The following is a 22417-nucleotide window of genomic DNA, read 5'->3' on the forward strand; positions in this document are numbered from 1 at the left end:
ATAAATGACAATAACTTTTATTTAAGTATTAATTATTTACAAAATTAAAAGCCATTGTTATTTGTAATATCAATACATGTAAGTCACGTAAATACAACACACATTGCATTACAAAGGCTATAGGTGTCACATTTTCGAAAGTTAAAACTATTGACATTGTAACTGACAAAGCTATTAATTTTGCTATTTTCAAAACCAACACATAAATTAAAAAAGTGTCATTTACAGTGTCATTTACAATACAATACAATACGAATAGCTCAAACTTTCCTACTGCGAGACCTATTGGCAACGCCAGTGCTTGTGTTACTTTAGTTTCATTCATATTTATATCTTGTGTATCAGCCCTAACCATAGGTTGTAGATCCTCCTTGGAGATCTCTTCTAATGTTCAGTTGGCACCATAAACAACAGGTTCTTCACACACAGCAAATTCATTAGCATCATTACCTTGGTTAAGACAATTATTCAGGGATAAATCCGGAACATCTAACCACCAAAAATTTCCAGTAGTAACCATACAATCTTTCCCATTTAAATTCCTAACTGGGGCTAGGCGGCTGAAATGCCATACTTCACCATTGTGCAATAAAGCGGTTTTGTTCATCACCGTAACAACTTTCTAGGTTCCCTAAATCTGTTCTTACCTTTCATAATCTTTTTGCACTCCTCACACGTACCCATTGTCTCTCATAAAGAGTTGCTTGTTTAGTGCCATATTTGCAATCATAATACAATTTATTATTTCTTTGGAATTCCACAATGCATCTTTTCACTTTGTCAATGTCATACTCAACCATTTCACTTCTTTTCATCCAACTAGGATTCACTTTGAAATGAGGTATTCTACCTCTCATTAATGAAAATGGGCTTTTGCCAACAGTGCCATGAATCGTACTCCTGTAAGCCCAAACCATTTACTTTATTTCATCGTCCCTTGACATGCCACCTTTATTAGCAAGTTGCAAAAAACCTTTGAAACTACGGTTCACCCTCTCAACAATGCTATTCCCAGCTTCAGCCTGATCCAATTAGAAGTTCTTCATAGAGCATTCATTTCCTGTAACACCCTTACAAAATGGGTAGGGAACCAGTTGCTATTTGTTATAGAGGTTGCAGGGAGGCGGGATCATTCTTTCATATCCTGTGGGAGTGCTGTAAAATCAAACAATACTGGAAAGCTATGATAACTTGTATGGCAGGCGTTGTGGGACTGGAACTTACTTTAGGTACAAAGTGTTGCATTTTAAATGCATGGAAAGACTCCGATCTGGGGCAAGCAAATCGGACCTGGGTTACTCTGGGACTGATGGTGACGAAGCGTAATATAGTCCGTAAATGGGGAGCAGGTGAACCACCGACTCGAAGTGAATGGAAGCGAGATATTGATTGATGTATGGTAGCCAAGAAAGCAGTATATATTACCTGGGGGTGTCCGAAGAAATGGGGTAATGTATGGGACAAATGGAACAAGTACAGAGGGTACCTGTGCACATCCCACTTAGGAGAGACAGCCCACCTTGGACGCAACCCTTCCATCTCGGAAGAGAACTTAAAACACTAATGGAGATGCAGCCATACAAAGTAATGTGTATGTGAGAGAATTCCACTGATCACACTATGTAGCAAAGTAATGACGAGTTAAGTACAAATGGTACTGGTATGATACTCTTCTGCTATATTTCAATAATAATAAAAAGATTGTTTAAATTTTTTTTAAAAACAATACTATTCCCACTTGAGGTGATAATGCAGTGAACCGTTGTTGAATCCCAGAAGAATTCTTCATTTAAGGTGACTTGAATTGCACCCCATTGTCAGAAAAGATGATAGCTGGAAATCACTTTCTTAAATATATTTAATCGAAACACGAAATTACTGTCCTTGTGTTGATTACTTCTGCAATGCTGACCTACAACCATCTTGAAAAGGTATCCACCAGAACGAAAATATATTTGCTCCAGCCATCTTGCCCAGTGATGGGCCCAATGATATCCAACGTAATTACTTCCCAGGGTAGCTTTGGACAACCCAAAGAGCCTAAAAGTGGGTTAAAAGTTTTATCAGACGTCTCACACTTGACGCACAATCTGACAAATCTTTCAATGTCCATGTACACTTTGGGCCACCAATTTAACTCCTTGAGCCTGTGCTTAGTGCGTGTGATACCTGAATGACCTTCATGACCCAAATTAATAATCTTTTCTCTTAAATTCTTAGGAGGAATCGGCTTGTCTCTACGTAGACCTAACGAATCACACACACTTAATTTATTACAAACTTCCCAAACACCTCTGTGTTCATCTTTGAACAACTTTTTTCCATGCCACTTTATCCATTTACAATCCATTCTTTCACTTCAAGTAAGCCTTCATCTGGACTTTCAGCTTCAACCCATTCTTCCTTGCTAAAGCTGTCCTGGGATCCTATCGGCTACACTTTTCCAACAGAGAATTCGTTCCAAGGACTATTTCTGTCAAGGGTAAAGACATTTACAGAGAAAATAGCAGTAAAAAGTTTTACTCCAGGAACGTACTGAATGTCATACATAAAATCTTGTAACCTCATAGAGAGTCTTGCAATCCTTGCCATAGCGTTAATCAAACCATCAGTAGTCAATAGTTTGGTAAGTGTAAATTTCCAGCCCCACAAGAATTTTCTGAAATGTTCTAGCGCCCATACACCTGCCAAAGTTTCTTGCTCGATTACTGATTATCCTAACGCAGTAGGGGTGAGCGAACAAAGTGCAAAAGCAATCACAACTTCTTTGTTATCATCCAGTTGTGTAAGGACACTACCTAATCCTTTACAGCTAGCATCGGTGGTAACTATAGTACCAGCTAATGGATCAAAACCTTGCAAATTTGATGCTCTGCCCATGGCGTTCTTAATTTCCTTAAATGACTGCTGACCGGTATCACGCCAAACAAATTGTACCTTGTCCTTAAGTAAAGATCGCATCGCATAGATTTTTTTCAAAGAACTTCTCAACAAAACTTTTCATAAAATTCCACTAGACCTAAAAAAGATCATCCTTCGAATTAGGCGCATGAGCATCAATGGTAGCCTTTACCAAACTGGCCTCTGGTCTAATACCAGAAGCATTGACCTCATGACCTAAATAGGTAACTCGAATTTACTTTGGGTAGGGTAGGGGCTTGGTGGAAAACATTGGAACCACCTAGGCCCCTGGCTGTCCACCTTAAGGTTCTTGGCTGAATATTTTTGCCAGGGCTGATTTTGGGTAACAATCCAACAGGCACTTATCTTGGGACTTGGAATTTTGTATTTGCCATTAGAAAAACAGGTGCTGTTGGCTAAAGTGTCAGGACTGGCTTAAGGTGTTGCAGATTACATGGAGAATTTGGCAGCTAGTTGCCATTGCAGATATGCTGTCACCATGATCTGTGACACGGCAGTGAACAGTGGAGCTGAGCTGATCGGGACTGTAAAGAAACCGTTCCTTCTGGTTGAAAAATAAACACCTTGATATGATTCACTCTGAAGTGAAATGGTTTTAAAAAAAGGGTCCTGGGTGTGGCTTGGCGGGCGAAGATGGCGGTCGCAGCCTTGTAGAGCTCCCGCCGGCCCGGACTTGATTCGATCATTTATCCTGGCCCCCGAGCCCGCTGTTGATACCCAGTGGTTGACATCGATCTGGCGGAGTCTCCTGTCTACCTTGGTGTGTCGATCCTGCACTTCTTCCCTTCCTGTGATCGGAGAGAGGCGACGTGCGGCCTGGTGACCGGCCGGAGACCGGGGTCCTCGAGTTTCGCGACGCCTGGTGGCGGTTGCGATCTGGCGGGTGTGGGTGGCATCCGCTGCGCCGCCCTTTGGCTCAACTTTACAGCTACGATCGCCTGGAGATCAGGACGGCGCCACTAGCTCCTACTCCTCGGGAGGACGACTCTTCCCCTGTGTGACCAGAGAGAGGCGACGACACTGCGGGGCCTCGTGACCGGCTGGAGACTGGGGTCCTTGAGCTCCGAGGCGGCCGGTGACGGACTGGCGGACGGTGGTGGCGTCCGCTCCACCGCTCTAGGCTACGGCTGCCCGCGGATCACGGAGCCGCAGCTTATTTCTGAGCTTTGGACAGCCGCCCGTGGCGACGAGTGTGGGTGAGGCCTGTCCCACCTGGGTGAAGCCGGGACCTCGATTTTCGCGACCCCGGATCTGTGTCGACTGGCCCGCCTTCTCCTTTGAGACTTCATTGCTGCCGTTCCATCCAAGACTTGCGACAGTGCCCGACGGTTCCGGGGTGGTGTCCGCCCTGCCCGGCGTGTGCCATGACTAGGGATAGAGGAGGTGGCCCGCCTAAACATGGCCCCATCGACAAATTCACCGGGCCGAGTGGCGGCTCTGGGGCGGCCGGTGGCAGCGGTGGCCCTGGACCGGACAATGCAGCTATACTGGCAGCCATCACCCAGTCCCGGGACATGCTTGATGCCAAAATTGGGGCGGTTGGGGCGGATGTCACGCTCCTGCGCCAGGACCTCCGTAACGCGGTGGAGCGGATCACCGGGGCTGAGTCCCGCATCACAGCGACCGAGACTGACATTGGCGCCCTAAAGAAACGACTGGCGGAGGTGGAGGGAGTTCAAAAGACACTGGCGGCCCGCGTGGATGATGCCGAAGGGCGCGCACGGAGGAACAACCTCCGCTTCATCGGCTTTCCGGAGCGGTGCGAGAAGAACGACATGGAGCGGTTCTTGACCCAGTGGCTAGAGAGCTGGCTCCCCGAAGGGGCACTGTCCACGTGCTTCGTGATTGAGAGGGCCCACAGGGCTCTGACCCAGCGGCCGCCGGAGGGTGAGCGCCCACGGCCAGTCATCGCCCGGCTGCTAAATTACCACGACCGGGATGTTATCCTGTGGGAGGCGAGGAACAAGGGCTCGCTTGCCTTCGAGAATCATACCGTCATGATTTTCCCGGACTACACGAAGATGGTGCAGCAGCAGAGACAATCCTTCATGGACGCTAAGGCTAAGCTGAGGGGCCTCAAGCTCCAATACTCCCTCCTGTATCCAGCCCGCCTGCGGGTGGTGTATCAGTCCCGGACCCATTTCTTTGATTCCCCGGAGGAAGTGTTCCGCTGGACCGACGAAGCGGTGCGACTCAGGCCGCACCCCCAGCCGGGACTGGACCCGGGCAGGTCCCAGGGATCGTCGCCGGAGCGGACGGATCGCCCGAACAGGAAGGGCCGCCATCGGAGGTCTCGCTCTAAGAAGAGGTCGGCCTCCGCCAGTGCATCGCAGTCGGGTGGTGCCAGGGACTCGGAGCACTCCGATGCGGGCGGCTGATCATTGCTGGGACTAGACTCTTTTTGCTGAACATTGAATTACCCTACTTTGGCTGGTGAGACTGTTCTATTCTGTCTTTTGTATGCCGGTCGGTTCCCATGTGAGGACTCCATTTGTTTTTCATGGGGACACAGTGGGGCTCGGGGGTACCGTTTGTGGGCCTCAGACCCTCACGGATGTGAGTGTTGTTGGGGGGGGTGGTGTGTGTGTCATGGTTGGGTTGTTGGGATCCATTGGTATGGCGGGCCCTGGGTCCTCTGTTTTGGACCCGGGTCTCTCCATGCCGCGACAGATACTTCAAAGTTTTCTGAGGTATTGGGGTGGTGGGTGTGGGGTGTGGGGAGAGGCTCTTGTGTTGCTAATGTTGGGGAGGTTCTGGGTTGGGGGGGTTGCTGAGTGTATGGGCTGGGGGGGTGGGACCACACGTGTCTGGGGCTTTGATTTTTGTTGATTTGCGGGTTGCGCCAGGGTGGGACGGAGGGCCGGATTCTAGACTTTGTGATGATAATGGCTGATACTGTGACTATGTCTCCTCAGAGGACCCTGCGGGTTGTGACATGGAATGTGAGAGGTATCCTGGATAAGATCAAGCGTGGGGCTGTGCTGCGATGGGGGAAGAGGGAGATGGTGGATGTGCTCCTGCTCCAGGAGACTCACATGCTGGGTTCCAAGGCCCTTAGCCTCCAGAGGTTTGGATATCAACAGGTGTATCATGCGGGCTTCACGAGGGGGTCGCGGGGGGTGGCCATACTGGTACACCGTAGGGTGGCTTATGTTCATGAGAAACAATGGATTGATCCTCAGGGCCGATATGTCTTTATCAAGGGCCTGCTGGGTTCCGAGCCAGTGGTTTTTGGTAGTGTGTACGCCCCTCCCCCCCCTGCAGTGGGCTTTGTCCGAGCGGCTGTTCGCGCTGTGGGACGAGATTCCGGAGGTTCTGACCATGGTGGGGGGCGATTGGAACGAGGTTATGGATGTGGGCCTGGATCGCCAGAGACGAGCTCCTGTTGTGTCTGACCCCCCCCCCCCCCCCCCCCCCCCGCGGCTGCTCCTACCAGATTATGTGCGACTGTGAGGGGTTTGGGCTGGATTGATGTATGGCGGCATTTTCACCCTGTGGAGCGTGCATTCACATATGTGTCAGCAGTGCATGGGTCCTTCTCGAGACTAGATTATTTGTTTGTGCCGGGTGCCTGCCTGAGTCGCGTCAGGGATGCCGCGATACTCCCCAGAGGCCTCTCGGATCATTCCCCTGTCCTGGCTACCGTGACCCTCCCCTCTAAACGACAACCCTTTCGCTGGCGTATGTCCACTTGGCAGTTGCAGCGGCCGGAGTATGTGAACCATTTACGCGAGGCGATTGACCACTTCTGGCGCGAGAATTTGGTGGGGGGGTGTCGACGCTCTGGTTGTGTGGGAGGCGCTGAAGCCTACGCTCCGGGGCGTTGATATAGCTTGGTGTGTGGCGGCTCGGCGAAAACATCGGGAGGCCATTGTGACCGCCGCGGCCCGCGTTGAGGAGCTGGAGCAGCGTGGTCGGCTCGGGGGTGATGAGGGCGTCGTGAGACAGCTCCTACAGGCCCAACAGATGTATGCCTCAGTCCTGTACGAGGAGGCCCGACAGGCGTGGCTCGCCACACGCAGCAGGGTGTACCAGTGGGGCGACCAGTCCTGCACCATGCTGCATAGGCTGTGCCAGGCGACCTTCCAGCCCCTGGTGCTGCCTGGCCTCACGGCGGACGACGGCTCGGTCATGACCGACCCAGATTTGCTGGCGGCTAGCTTCGCCCGTTATTACGAGGCGCAATACGCTCCTTGTGATTCTCTGATGGTGGACGAGATTGCCTCTTACTTGGAGGACCTGCTCCCGCAGGCAGTCCCTGACGAGACCAGAACCGCCTTACGTCTGAGGAACTCGGGGAGGCCCTTGGTCAATTAAACACTGGCAAGGCGCCCGGCCCGAGCGGCTATCCTAGTGAATTTTACAAAAAGTTCCACGTCCAGCTGGGACCTCACTTTCGCAGCGCCCTGGAGGCGGCACGGGCTCGGGGCGAGTTGCCACCAGACTGGCGTCATGCCGAAATAGTGGTATTTTTGAAGCCGGGCAGGGCGCCAGACCGGCACAACTCTTACAGGCCGATCTCCCTTCTCAACATCGAGGCCAAGATCTTGGCGAAGGCCCTAGCGAACCGCCTTTTGCCTCACATTGCTGACCTGGTACACCCTGACCAGGCCGGATTCATGCCGCACAGGGCCACCCGGCATAATATCCGACGGGCGCAGGCGGCGGTTGACGCTATGGGTGCTAGGGATGAACAGGCAGCACTCCTTCTTGCGGACATGGACCGAGCCTTCGATTCGGTGAGTTGGGCATATCTGTTCACCTTGTTAGCCCGCCTTAATCTAGGGCCTGTCTTCCTGTCATATATTCGTCTCCTCTACACTGGTGTTACGGCTTCGGTCCGCGTGGCCGGCGCTGTCTCTGGGCGCTTCCGCATCGGTCGTGGTACTCGACAGGGTTGCCCGCTATCTCCCTACCTATTTGCCCTCGCCATGGAGCCCCTGGCGTCGCGGATACGAACAGATGCCCAACTACGTGGCTTTGTCTGGAACGGTGACCTGGCGGATAGGATTGCACTGTATGCAGATGACGTCCTTCTATTCCTTACTGATCTGCGGCGCTCGGGTCCCCGGGTTTTGGAGATCATGCGGGGGTTTGGCGAGGTCTCAGGGCTCCACCTTAACCTGAACAAATCGACCCTATGGATTTTGGGTGGCGGAGTGGTTGCTGACCCATGGGCCGCCGAATTGCGTGTGGCGACAGACGGTTTAAAATATCTGGGTGTCTTTCTCTCGGACTCGCGGGCCGTGGCCTGGGCACGTAGTGTCTTGCCGGTGTGGGAACGGGTCCAGACGGATGTTAAAACTTGGTCCAGAATGCCACTCACACTCTTTGGGAGGTCGGCCATCTTTAAGATGGTGGCACTGCCGAGGCTTCTATATCAACTCCAAACCTTCCCACACCCCATTGGCATGGAGTGGTTCCGCCAGGTTAACTCTGTGCTGGGCCGCTTCCTGTGGGATGGTGGTGCAGCCAGGGTGGCCTTGAAGACGTGCTTTCTATCTACATACTGTGGTGGCTTGGCCACCTCAGACCTCCTCTCCTATTACCAAGCGTCTCACCTACTTGTCCTCAATGAATGGTGGTATGGAGACAGGGGTGATCCGGCCTATGCACTGGAGCGACTGCTCATGGGTGAGCACACGCTTCACACTATTCTCTATTCGGCTCGCATACGCCGTGGATTGCCGTCGGTCACTAAAGTGGTATTTGCGGTGTGGCGGCAATCCCTGCGCCGCATGGGTTGGTGGGGCAAATTAACGGCTGAAACGCCGCTGTGGCACAATGGCCTGCTTCCGGAACTGGCGGCCCTGGCCGGGTTTGAGGGCTGGGAGGCTATTGGAGTTACACAACTGGGCCAGGTCCGGCACCACCCTCAAGTCCTTCGAGGAACTCCGCGCGGAGTTCCAGATGCCTCAGTCCCAGTTCTTCAGCTACCTCCAGCTGCGGCATGCCCTCGCCCCGAGCGTGGCCGGCCTCGACTCCCTGCCGGAGTTCAGCCCGATTGAGGCAAAAGTGTTTATGGGAGACTTGGGAGACAAAGTCTCTAGGATTTATCAGACACTTGTTATCCACTGCTCCTCCACTCTCCGCTCCCTTCGGGAGGCGTGGGAGGTGGATGTGGGCGCCCTTGATGAGGACGATTGGAGGGAGGCGCTGGAATCCCCGCGCGGCACCGCCGTTGCGGTTCGGCTCCGCCTGATCCAATTCAAATACTTACACCGTGCTTATTATACGCGTGAGCGTCTGTGGAAGGCTGGCTTGATTGCGTCACCGGAATGCCTGCGCTGTGGGGAAGTGCCTGGCTCCCTGATGCATACGGTGTGGTCGTGTGGTCGCCTGACTGGATTCTGGAGGGGCGTGTGGAGTTGCCTGGCTGAGGTCCTGGGTTGGGATCTTCCTCGTACCCACCGGCTGGGCCTGCTGCATATTATGGAAGGGGTTGGGGGCAACATATATAAGCGTCACCTGTTGCTCCTGGGGCTGGTTGTGGCCAAACGAGACCTGGCTCGGGCGTGGAAATCTGTGAGGGCCCCCCCCCCCCTGTCTGCATGGAAGGCTGGGCTAGATTATTTCATGGGCCTGGAGAAGCCGGTCTTTGAGGCGCGGGGCTGCCCGCGCAAACATTTCAAGATCTGGAAGCGGTGGGCCGACTACCGTGGCCTGTCCTTGGACCCCCCGGCGGAGCAAGAGGAGGACATTTGATCACAGTGACACTTCTGGCCTGAAGCGGCAAAGCCCTGGTTGCGTTATACCTGCTTATTCTTTGTGCATTTCCTTTTTTATTGCTCTTTTTGTACACGTGTGGTGGGGGAGTGTTGGGCACGGGGGGGTGTAGTTGGGGGGTAGAGTAGGCTGCTGGGGCATTTCAAAAACTGAGCTTATTTGGCTTTTGCTTCATCCTTTACTGTCTATGTCATCGTTACATTGATACTGTTGTGGTGATCTCGGTGTGTGGAGATGCCACATTCTTGATACTCCTATGCTCAATAAACTTGGTTTTGGAAAAAAAAAAGGGTCCTGCCTGCCTTGTTGGAAAGTCTTTGGTTTAGACTCCCTAATGTTATTGAGTAAGATATGGCTGCCTATACTACTGCCACACTCACCATTACTGTTGCCACCAACTTTACTAACACAGCAACCACCAAAACTAAATGTATGGTTTTTATGACCTGCCACACAGGAATAAACAAATGCAACTTTGATGTGTTAGTTTATTAAAACCAGATATTGGCTTTGCTAATGTTCATTATGCCTTATTTTCTATGAACATTAAAATCTTACCTCCTTCCATCCCTTTTCACTTTTTCTTCATCCTTCACATTCACCCTTTACGTTTCTCCTTCACTTCATTTATCTTCCTCATTCCTTCCTTCCTGCCTTTATTTTGCGTAGCATTTTCTTTATTCCTTCATTCATCCCTTATTTCCACCCACATGTTTTCGGTCATACATTCTTACCTTCTTTTTCTTACCTGTAGATGTGATGTGTTTTTTTTCCGTTAACCTCCCCAAAGCTTTCGCTGTTGATGTCTCTCGATTCCTTTTTGCCTAGTAGAACATTTTGTCCTCATTTATATTTCGTACTTTTCATGCCTGTACTGCACTTGTTGCACAGTTTTCTCTTTGTGGCAGCAAGGAAGACTGATTAACATAAGGTTTTATTTTTACTTTTGTTTGTTTTTCAGATTAGAGAACAGAACGTTGTAGTGGACGAGCTTTCCAGCTTAAAGACAGACCGTGTAAGAGAACTCTACATTAATGTATCCAAAGGGGTTCTGTTTTTTGTGACATTAAAGGAGATCTCTTACAGCAGACAGGTGTCCTGTTGCCGTTCTCAAATAGAAAGAGGATACCGGGGTTTCTGGGAGCTGCTGCAGGTGCCTGACTTTTTTTGTTATTTAGGAAGAAAAAAATCCCTGGTGAGGGACAAGGTATGTTAAGCTCCAATGGAGCAAAAATACATATGATACAAAAGTAGGACAAAACAATGTTTAGTACGCGCATTAGCTAATTGAAAGTCTCAGTAAATATTGAGGTGAATGGCCTGTAGATAACAAGGATGCCACAACGTTTGATGGAAGCCTCGTCGCAGTTTCATACTGTAGTGCTGTCCTTGATTCAATAATCCTGACCCTTGAGCAGGTCCAGTCAAAATGACCTGGGCCACGCTGTTCTCTGCTTCCACAAAAATACATAGCCAATACCATGCTATCTACTTGTAATGCTTCACATTACCATACAACATTCCTTCAAAGCCAAACCTGCTGGCATTGTCAATGCTTGTTTACATACCTTGCATCTGGTCCTTCCTACTCTGGTGTCTGAGATAGGGGCTGACATTGTGAACGGATGACAAGCCATCAGTGAGAAATGTTTATGAATAGTGGGGATTTCTGACCATCCAAAAGGACACAGCACTGAACTGTTTGGTGAATACTTGATACTTAACACGGAAAGGAGATGGGGTATCCATTACAGGTTATGGCAGTGGTTCCCAAACTTTTTCAACCTGATGCTCCTTTGACCCATTGGCAATTGCCCGTGACTCCCCACTTTTACTTTTTTGGGAGTGTCGGGGGATGTAAGCCCGGCTTCAGGAGTACTTGCATTTTTCTCCCTGAACATAATTGGGATAAAGCTGATGAAGGTATTCTAATCAAATACACAGGATGTTTGTATTACAAATGCGGCACCTCTAATAAAATATTCCAAGGTACACTTCTTTGCCTATTCCTTTTTAAGTCTCGCCTGGAATAGCATCCTAAGGATGCGTCCGGCGGAGACTTATAGCTGCCTGTCTCAGGGGGAATGAGGGACAAGAGGGTGTTACGAGCTTGAAAGCCGGATTTGGGTGCGCGAACGGGCACGTTCCGTCCCGCGCCACGCCGTGGACTTCCCTCCCATACATGCGCGTGCATATACACAGACAGACAGACAGACGCTCGCTCGCTCACACACACACACACGAGCACCCATACATACAGAGAAGCTACCCCCGCCGTCTCATACACACACTGCATACACACACGCTCCCCCTTACCTCACCAGAGACACACACACGAGCGCACATGCACGCATACAGAGACACCCCCCGCTGTCGCACACATACATACATACACACACACACACACGCGCCCCCCCCCGCTCCCGAATACAGTCCCACTTACCGCCAATCCGGTGTTCTGTAGCCTCCGCGGGGCTCTCCCTCGGGCATGGGAGCCCCGCGTCACCACTGCTACTCGGGCCAGGAACTCCGTGGTCGCTGATTCGCGCACAAGACGGAAGTCCCGCCCCCCACGCTAAGTTTCGTTTTCAGGAGTGCGTGCGCACATCTTGTTTACTAATGTGATGCCTGCTGCTTGGCTGGTTCCACTGTACCGCCTGCTGCAGGAATAAGATAATGGATTCGTCTGATGAAAACTGGACTCTAGATTGCAGAGTTTGGATGAGCTCATCTTGCTGCATTTTGCAGGGTTTAGGTCATCCTCTTCTTAAAACCTCTGGGTGAGCTCATTTTCAGAGGAGGACTGCGTCCGGATAGATGGCGGCATCATAAGGGAAAAGAAGGAATGAAAATGTCACATTCTTCCTGTGCGCAGCTCTCCCCCTATATTTTTTTAAATATCCACTGTTCTGACTACCCGGAGCACCTAACACATGTTCTTACTTTGAGCGAATCTTCGTGTATGTGATCGCAATTTCCCAATAACCGTATTGCAAAACGTGGTAGCATGATATCAACTTGCCAGTACTACTGTATAGCCTGTACTCTTATGGTCTGTTCCCTCCTAAACAAGCCGTTACCAACAATCATCTTGAGGAATTATTTGGGTTACTGCAAGTGAAATGTGAAAAAGAGACATTCGAGAGTGCGTGGGAGATCATGGTTTTGACCAAGTGCCTTTCAAACAGAAGGGTAATCTTCTGCAGGGGGAGACTCTTTAGTAATGGATGACAAAATGCATCTATTTCTGGAAGTCTCGAATCTCCCTAAGAAGGCGGGTTTTATTCCCACAAGCTCTCCGAGTCTGTGAGTGAGTTTTAGAGGGAAGCCTGACACTGCACGCGCGCACCCCCTGACACTGCGCGCGAACGCGCACGGACTCCTCGTCCTCGAGACAGGAAGTTAAGGGGTGCTCTGGGTTTTGCATGATTTCCACATACTTGAACCGGCGCCCAGCACAAGTCGGCTGCTGCTCAGGAAGTCGTATATGTGTCTTTGGTGTTGCTTGTAAAATTACGTTTTTACAACCTGTTTTATGTTGTAACAGACACTTTCGGACATGCAGTCGTGTGAATGTATTTTATCATTGAAAGTTGAGGCAAGAGTGAGGTTCTGCCTCTCCCACCTGCTTGTGGGGTTGGCTGCTCTGTTTTCCTGACCTTGGTTTCGAAGTTGTTTTGAGACTATTGCACACTCTGCACCCTCACACACACACACTCTGCACCCTCACACACACACACTTTGCACACACACACACACTCTGCACCCTCACATACACGCACACTCTGCACCCTCAAATACATGCACACTCTGCACCCTCACACACACACACACTCTGCACCCTCACACACACACACACGCTCTGCACCCTCACACACACACACACACACTAAGCACCCTCACACACACACTCTGCACCCTCACACACACACTCTGCACCCTCACACACACACACTCTGCACCCTCACACACACACTCTGCACCCTCACACACACACTCTCTGCACCCTCACACACACACACTCTGCACCCTCACACACACACTCTGCACCCTCACACAATTACACTCTACTGAATACAACATACACTCCACACAATACCACTCAGTGCCACATAATTATATGCTACATAATTACACTGCGCTCAACGTATCATACACTCCAAATACCACTCAGTGCCACATAATTACACACCACATAATTACTCTACTGAATGCAACACACACTCCACACAATACCACTCAGTGCCACATAATTATATGCTACATAATTACAATGCAACATACACTCCACACAATACCACTCAGTGCCACATAATTATATGCTACATAATTACAATGCAACATACACTCCAAACAATACCACTCAGTGCCACATAATTACACGCCACATAATTACACTGCACTCCATGCAACATACACTCCAAATACCACTCAGTGCCACATAGTTAAACGCCACATAATTACACTCTATCTATCATCACCACAGCATCAGTCAGCACCACCACAGCATCCCTCAGGGGCACCACAACATCACTATGCGCTACCACAGCATCACTGAAGGCCCAGCAATACTCGACACAACCACAACATCACTCGGCACCACCACAGCATCAATCTGTGCAACCATTCACAACAACTGGTGCAAATATGTCCTCTCAATATTTTAAGCTTTATTACAATTGTCACAAAAAGAGGTTATTTCACTTCTGTTCTTGGATTTTCGTCACAATAAAATACACTGAACATAATCTTCACAAAAGTTATGTACAAAAATTTAAGCTATTGCCATTATAAATTACAATAACTTTTATTTAACTATTAATTATTAAAAAGAAATAATAGCAATTGTTATTTGTAATATCAATACATCTAAGTCCAGTAAATACAACACATTGCATTACAAATGCTATAGGTGTCACATTTGCGAAAGTTAAAAGTATTGGCATTGTAAATGACAAAACTATTAATTTCGCGATTTTCAAAACCAACACATAAATAAAAAATGTGTCATTTACAATACCAATAGCTCAAACTTTCCTAATGCGAGACCTATTGCATTGCAAATTAGTTGTCACCTGCGTTTCCATGGGGTGGGTGTTTACCTGTTGAGCCCCCGAGCAATGATCTGCTACTTGGGGTTTAAACAGGGCTGGAATGAACGGAGAACTGTAGATGCTTCCAGCTGCTGCTTTCCTGCTTCCTCGGTGAACTAACTGGGGTAGGGAGCTCGTGTGCCGCACTGTATACCTGCTGCAAAGGGTTGGAAAATAAAGTAGGGCTCTAGGTGAGAAATGCGAAAGTGAGCAAAGCTCTGTTCGCCTAGATTTGAAGTGGCAGTACGCTCTCTGATGACAGCCGTCTGGGGTGGGAACAGGGGGTCCCATGGAATTCCTAAACTGCGCCGGGCACACCTTTTAAAAGATGCACCCAGCGCAATAAAGGAACATTCACTTCATGTATAATACGGCCCCTGTTGCTCAAAGCTTCCGTGTCTGAGTACCCGTCGCACAACTGCAGATGTCCGGTGTAGTTCTGCGACGCAAGGCAGATCACAGAAGGAGCTGCATGTTCAGACCTCTCCTGCGGGCATGGGACTTTACCAACGTGCAGTTCATAGTTACACTTGACTGCCTTCAGAAGAGCAGGGCCTGGAGCATGGCGCCTGGTAGCATGCTGTGGTGCTGCACTCCCACAAGAGGGTGCACGAGAGCCTGGCACACTGCCCTACCAGGTGTGCCCATCCATTGGACAGGGTGCCACCTCTGCTCCATGCCCTTGGGTCAGTGTTCTTCACGGCCTGCTTCCTTTGCAGCCCGTTCTGAGGGGCCATCTTGTGCTTTGGACACACACCCCTCTTGCTCGGACAGTGGTAGAGCATGTAGGACCCGCTGGTTTCAACCCATTATTTAATGGGTGCAGGCTGGTGGATAAGGCAACAACAGTAAGTTAGCTCATCACTCGCTTTCTAGGCTCTTTTTTGTGGTATTTGGCTGTTTGTATGCACCCGAGCATATTGTATAATGCTATTAAAACAGAGACTTTTTAGGTCGATCCTGAGCAGCGCATGTGCTGCTCTTCGAAGCACGCTGTATGCAGGTATGGACTTGCTAAAATAAGCTTGCAGATTTGTCCTATCGCTGAAAGTTGGTAGGTTGGGGAAGAAGTGTCTGGGGCATCCTTTAAACAAGCATTTGCAATGCAATAGGTCTCACTTTTGCGAAAGTTTAAGCTATTAGCATTGTAAATGACAATGCCTTTTTATTTATGTTTTAAAAGCAAAAACATAAATAAAAGGCATTGCCATTTACAATGCCAATAGCTCTAACTTTAATAATGCGAGACCTATTGCATTGCAAATGCTTGTTTAGAGTACCCGCTGTAGTCTTAATAATCTTGGGGACACTAGGACTGGATCACATGATGCCTGTCCTCTTCTCCCTCCAGTGGCTTTCCATTGATGCTAGATGCATTTAATAAATCAGCAAGCGAAGAGTCCTTAACCACTAACTCCCTTCATTACCTGGCAGAACAAAATGCTGTTTCTGGAAGTCCTACATCACTCCATCATATTGAAACACTACTGTTGAAAACCTCCTGCTCTAAGCAGGTGGTACGTATGAGGTCCGGCACTGGATGAGGGCGAAGAGGGGTTGTGGAAAAGAAGATGCGGGGGGAGCATTACAAACCCCTCCACTTGCAACAACAACAATCTTCGTCAGAGATGGGAACAGAGATATTGGTATTGGTCGGAACTCCAAGTGCAGGTAGACAGGCCCACTTGTGATTAGGAGAAGTAAAATTCTGGAGGTAAGTGCTACTCCGTCCAACTCGTAATCTCGTATGATCTATGTGTAAAGGGCTCTTACGATATAAATGCATGGTTGACAATATTGAAAGAATGCAAAATTAAAAATTAAATATTTGTTGGGGCTTGGATGCTTTCAGCTGCTATCTAACTCTCAACCGAGTAGATGAGGTCTACGATCCGGTCTTATTTTAGGGACAGAGCTGGTATTGAGGGTAGTGCATCTAACGTTAGCTACTAAAATGGGCTGAGGGACTTGCTACTGTGGATTACTTATAGCCTGGTGGTCTCAAAGTTTGAGACAGGACTTAGAGGCCAAAATTACTCAATGAATTAAAATTCCTTGCATTATGAGAGGTATGCAACAATTTAAAAAAAAACAATCTTGAGACACTATTTCAGAGTTTAATACAACATTCTGATCATTACCTGCCTCAATTCTCTCCAGGCCTTTCTTCTGTCACTTCCCATATTCCCGATTAGAATTGAATATGGCTGGAGCCATTGTTAGCCAATCAAACACGATTGGCGAGGTGGGCTGAAAGTACAAATTAGGTCTTCAATGCTGCCTATTTCTTCTTTAAAAACGATAAAACTCATAGAAAATTACATGCTTATGATAGGACATACTTTAATCTCGAAGTCAAATTTTATTATCTAACCAGCCATTTTTATCTCTTTGCAGAAAGTTTATACCCAGCAGCCCAACAGCAACATATTTTTTCTTGCAGATAGGACCGCAACTCTGAGTGAATGCAAAAGTAAGTGTATTATTTAAGCATTCGTGTGATAGTCTGTTGGGACAAATATCATTTCACTTCACCCAAATGCAGCATGTTTTAAACTAATCTTTAGATTAACATTTTGGACCATCGTTTTAAGATGACATATGTAGTGATAAAAGATTGATAAGGCTATTCTTGTACCTTCTGTGCAGAACTGAAGGTATATCTTAACTAGCGGAAGTAAAGACTGATTTAGATGACTAGCTGTTTTTCTTTCTCCTATAGAAACATTAGATAATCTAAAGGCTGCACACCAGAAAAATGAAGACTCCGAGAGGCCCAATACCAAATAATGATCATACTTTTGTGTTTGTAAGTTTGAATTAGCAATGTGTGGAATTTGTTGCGTCATAGACTTGTCACTTCAGCATGACTTTAAAAAGCTTCTGGAAGAATCAGCAACTAGACACCTCAAAAGAAGAGGGCCCAGCTGCAGCCATCACTTGACAAAGAATGTGTCCAGCAATGGATACCACTGCTTGTTCTCTGGGCATGTTCTTCATTTGAGAGGTCAACTGACTAAACAACCTGTACAAGATGACCATGACAACGTTTTCCTTTGGAATGGGGAGGTGTTTGGAGGTGTTCACGTGGGAGACATGGATAATGACACTCAAATTATGTTTCAGCATCTTACCTCCTGCAATAGTGAGTCTGATATTCTGACACTCCTCTCCTCTGTTCATGGTCCTTGGTCTTTTATTTATTATCAGGCATCCATCCATAGCTTGTGGTTTGGCAGAGATTATATGGGTCGTCGTAGTCTGCTGTGGCAATTCAGTGATAACCTGAAAGAAGCCATTTGTCTCACCTCTGTAAAAGCACTATGTTCTGAATCTGAAAATCAATGGAAGGAGGTCCCTGCCTCTGGAATATTCCGAGTTGATCTTGAGGAAAGTGTGTCTTCAAAAGCTGTTACTTTATACTGGTATCCATGGAGATTGAAATATACAGAGTATTTGACAAATGAGCATTTGACAAAAACGATGATTTTCAGAGATGATTTATCTAATATTTCTAAAGATTTGCCAACATTTGTTCGCTTATCTCTGAATACATCTGAACTGTGCCTCACAACCCCCATTTCCCCAATCAATAGAACAATCCATGGAGATTTAACTGGACAATCCCATGCTATTTGTACTAGTAATACAGCTTCGATGGAAAATCTTCAAATCTGCCTTGATGAGCACAGGAAAGTGATAGCCCATCAGCTTATCAATGTTTTAAGTGAAGCAGTAAGGAAACGTGTTTTATGCCTCCAAAGAGATTCAAATCCAACTTTAATGGATGCTGCAACTTCTGAAAGAAAAGCCAATGTTGCAATATTATTTTCTGGAGGTATTGATTCTATGGTCCTTGCAGCATTGTCAGATTTCTATGTTCCTTTGGAGGAGCCTATTGATCTACTCAACGTGGCATTCATGATGAAACCACCAAACAAACCAAAAGGTTCAACCAACAAGTATAATAAAAAGAATAAAAAGAAAGTTTCCTCTTCTTCTCCAGAAGAAACCATGACACATGGTACTAAAGACAGTGCTTACCAAGTGTCTCCCTTCGATGTGCCTGATCGAATCACAGGACGGGCAGGTTTGAAAGAACTTGAAGCTCTCAATCCTTCACGAACTTGGAATTTTATAGAAATTAACATCACCGGGGACGAGCTAAAAGAAATGAGAGAAGAATACATTAGCCACTTGGTGCTTCCCTTGTGCACTGTCCTTGATGATAGCATTGGTTGTGCAGTGTGGTTTGCTTCCAGAGGAATGGGCATAAAGACTAATCATGGAGAGCCCCAATTCTATACTAGTGTTGCAAAGGTGAGTACTGCTTATTTTTATTTTATTTTCTTGTATGCCCACTGGCCTTAATTTAAAAACCTTGTTTATGCATGTGACTTTCTTCACAAGAACAGATTACTAACTAACCTATGTTAGCTTCACTGAGATTCTTATGTTTTAAATTGGTTTCCAAACGTGTTCATTTATAAAGTACATTGGCCTGGTTTCTATTTTTATTTTACTAATTCACCAGTTCAACATGCAACGATATAATATATATCTCATTGCTCCCTTTCTTTTGTTTAACCAAGAAATAAGCACTCACAGGGGTGGATGTAGTCGTTGTTTATTCACAACATGTGCAAACGCACAACAGACGCGTTGCGGCTGACGCCTTCACCAATGTTGCCTGGTGCACCTGAAACCCCTAATTTAAATCACACCATTTACTTGAAATAGAAAATGGACATAGAAATGTCCCATTACAAATGTTCTGCCATCTTAACATGTACAACATGATTATGCATGAGGATGCCCTGAATGGCCATTGAATTCATTTAAAATGCAAGGTCATATGGGACATATGGAATATTCAACATCTCATTGGTGTGACAGTACCTAAGAGAGCTACAATTCATTCATTCTATCATAAATAGTGATGATTACACTTAGTTTTTTTTTAGCTCATGTTATTCTGCAGTATATGGGCAAACATTTCATATTCCCAATTCGTAGCCACTATTTACAGATCATGTATTCAAACTCATCAGTAATGCATGCATGACGATCTGATCAATCTCTAACAGTATATTCAATGTCCAAGGTGGACTGCTAGTTCCCCCCCAAAGGCTAAGTTGGCCAGGAGCGATATATATATATATATATATATATATATATACCATTTTGCAACTGACACACACACACACACACGTAATACTATGAATACCAATCACACAGCTATATATGTGTGTGTATGTATGTGTGTAATATATATATATATATATATATATATATATATATATACATATATACACACACACATATATAGCTGTGTGATTGCTATTCATAGTATTACGTGTGTGTGTGTGTGTCTGTCAGTTGCAAAATGGGATCAAGACACTTTAGCTTTGCACTATGTGGCTCAGTAAAATTCAACATATCAATTGAATGATCAGCCCATCCCCTACTCTGAAGTTTGATGTAATATTTGCTGCATAAAGTCACTAAGCATCAGGCCTGGAATCGGCGGCCTATTGCTGCAGTTTCTAAGGATCAGGGGGATAAGATAAGCATATCTTAAATACCTCGGTTGATGGAAATAAATGTGTTAAAGTATTCAAAAGTTAACACAGCATCTGTGCTTTATAGCTCAATCCCAGAATAGTTACATGAAATAACTATAACTAGTGAAATTAATGTTTTTTCTGTTTAAAATGTGTGTAAACAAACATTTACACCGAACTATAAAATTACTTTAACCTTTGTTTATTTAGCAAACATATTATCATAGCTAAACCATAAGAATGCTCTTCCTATGTTAAGTAGGTCCTAACTTTAACCATGCAGTGTGTTTATAATTTCATTTTTTGAACTCCTTCTACTCTTTTCGTTATGTTTTTAGAATTTTTAATATCCATAATGAGATTTGTATTTTGTTTGAGGTTGTAGAAATTTATTTATTGGCTGAACATTGGCAATAGAGGTGTGATGGTAGTTTGCCCACTAGTGCTCAATATGTGTAATTTATGTTCCCTTATTTGGCCAGTAGAGGGTCTATTTTTTTTATCATACTTTACTTTCACAACTTCTCATTTCATTAACATGCTATTATTACCATTATTTGTGTTACAACCTTTTCTGACATGTTAACAAAAGAAATGCAGTGTTTTGCCCAAATATGTATCAACTTACAATTTATAATTTCTGCGATAGGTCTTTTATGTTTTTGATCGCTTTACTTTCTTGTGACCACAAATACACAAGATGGCCCAATGCATTGTGAGCAAGGCTGGGTTCCCCCCCAAAACATGTGGATGCTGCTGTTGCATTTATATTCACTTTTTCACCGCATCGGAGTACCGTCCTCCTTTGAAGCAGGAGTTTGTGTTTTTGTGAGTGTGTATATATATATTATTCACCTACTGTCAGTAGGTAGGTATAGTTAGGACTGTGTTTCTATTGAAAAGTTTTTTCTTTTGCCAATATCTTTTGCTCCGTTTGACGAATCTGCAAACTTTTAAAAACTAATGGCCCACTCACTTCAGCTGTTGTGTTGAAAGTTTTTGGGTGATCCATCAAGCGTGGCCGACAAAAGTGGGAAGGGGCAAAACGCTTTTTCTCCAAGTTAATTTCAATAGGACACTTGAGACACGGCTACAGCCCGAACTGCGGAACTGAGTTACACCAAATTTGGCAAAGAAGTAGGTCTTGGCTCAGAAAGGACTGTTTTTGTTAAATGGTGTAAATCCGTTCAGAAGTTCCTGAGAATTATTAACATTTCTGAGATGTACAAATAGAGACGCAGTGGATCCGTGAACCCTTCTGATCTCGGGATTGCAATCTGATTGGCTGCCAACACTTCAAACCAGGAAGTGTTGGTAGCCATCTTGTGACTCGATTGAACCTAGTCACAATAAAAAATGTGAAAAAACAAGAAAAGGGGGCAGGGTAAAACACCCTGACCACCTAAGCTAGCTCAGGTGTCCCCGAAAAAGCTTTTTTTTTTTTTCTAAATCGGCAGGATTCGTGAATTTGGCTAAAAAAAAAAAAATGAAGCGTGGGCTCCCTTTAAGCCCCCTGGTGGGCCAGGTCCTGGGGGCAATGGACAAATGCAGCCCGTGGAACGCCACATCCCCGGGGCTTATTCATTCAATGGGGGGCTACACTAGGGCTACACTAGGGGCCACCACCTCCTCCAGGGGACTATGTTTGTGAAATACTGGGGGACCGTATGACCCCCCCCCCCCATGCAGCCCCAGGGACTGCCACATTCCCTGGGCTATGTTCCAAATAATGGGGCTGATTAGGATGGAGGATTTTCCGCATCCTCTTGGCCGGCGGAAGCCACCTCCGGCCTGGAGGATGCGGAAAATCCTCTGCAGACCCACCAAGACCCACCGCCACATTAGGATGGCTGGTGGGTCCTGGTTTCCGTCCGCAGCTAATATGGTGACGGTGTCTCTCAGCCAGATTAGGATGTGCTCGGAAACCTGCTTTTCCGCGGCAGCTTTTCCGCCGTGGAAAAGCCTGTGTAACTTCACTGCGGGGGCCCGTTGCGGGCCCCCTAGGTGAAGGGGGAAGTGGGGGGTGCACATGGTACCCCCCTGCATTTGTATGCAGTAAGTGGCAGGCACCGCGCGGTGCCTGCCACTTTCTACATACAAATGCAATGCGTG

The 22417-nt window shown here is 46.9% G+C and overlaps 1 protein-coding gene across 2 annotated transcripts in view; it reads left to right on the forward strand.

Annotated features, from left to right (window-relative positions):
- The window catches only part of ASNSD1 (asparagine synthetase domain containing 1), a 49646-nt gene that overhangs the window by 12567 nt on the left and 14662 nt on the right, over positions 1-22417 (forward strand). For both annotated transcript variants that reach the window (XM_086955358.1, XM_086955359.1), the window contains 3 exons: positions 10610-10663; positions 17139-17214; positions 17464-19061. In XM_086955358.1, coding sequence (XP_086811484.1) covers positions 17568-19061 — 1494 coding nt within the window. In that variant the 5' untranslated portion in view covers positions 10610-10663; positions 17139-17214; positions 17464-17567. The remainder of the gene's footprint in view (positions 1-10609; positions 10664-17138; positions 17215-17463; positions 19062-22417) is intronic.

Source organism: Lissotriton vulgaris, chromosome 2_1 (genome assembly GCF_964263255.1).
Source record: "Lissotriton vulgaris chromosome 2_1, aLisVul1.2, whole genome shotgun sequence".
Lineage (NCBI taxonomy): Eukaryota > Metazoa > Chordata > Amphibia > Caudata > Salamandridae > Lissotriton > Lissotriton vulgaris.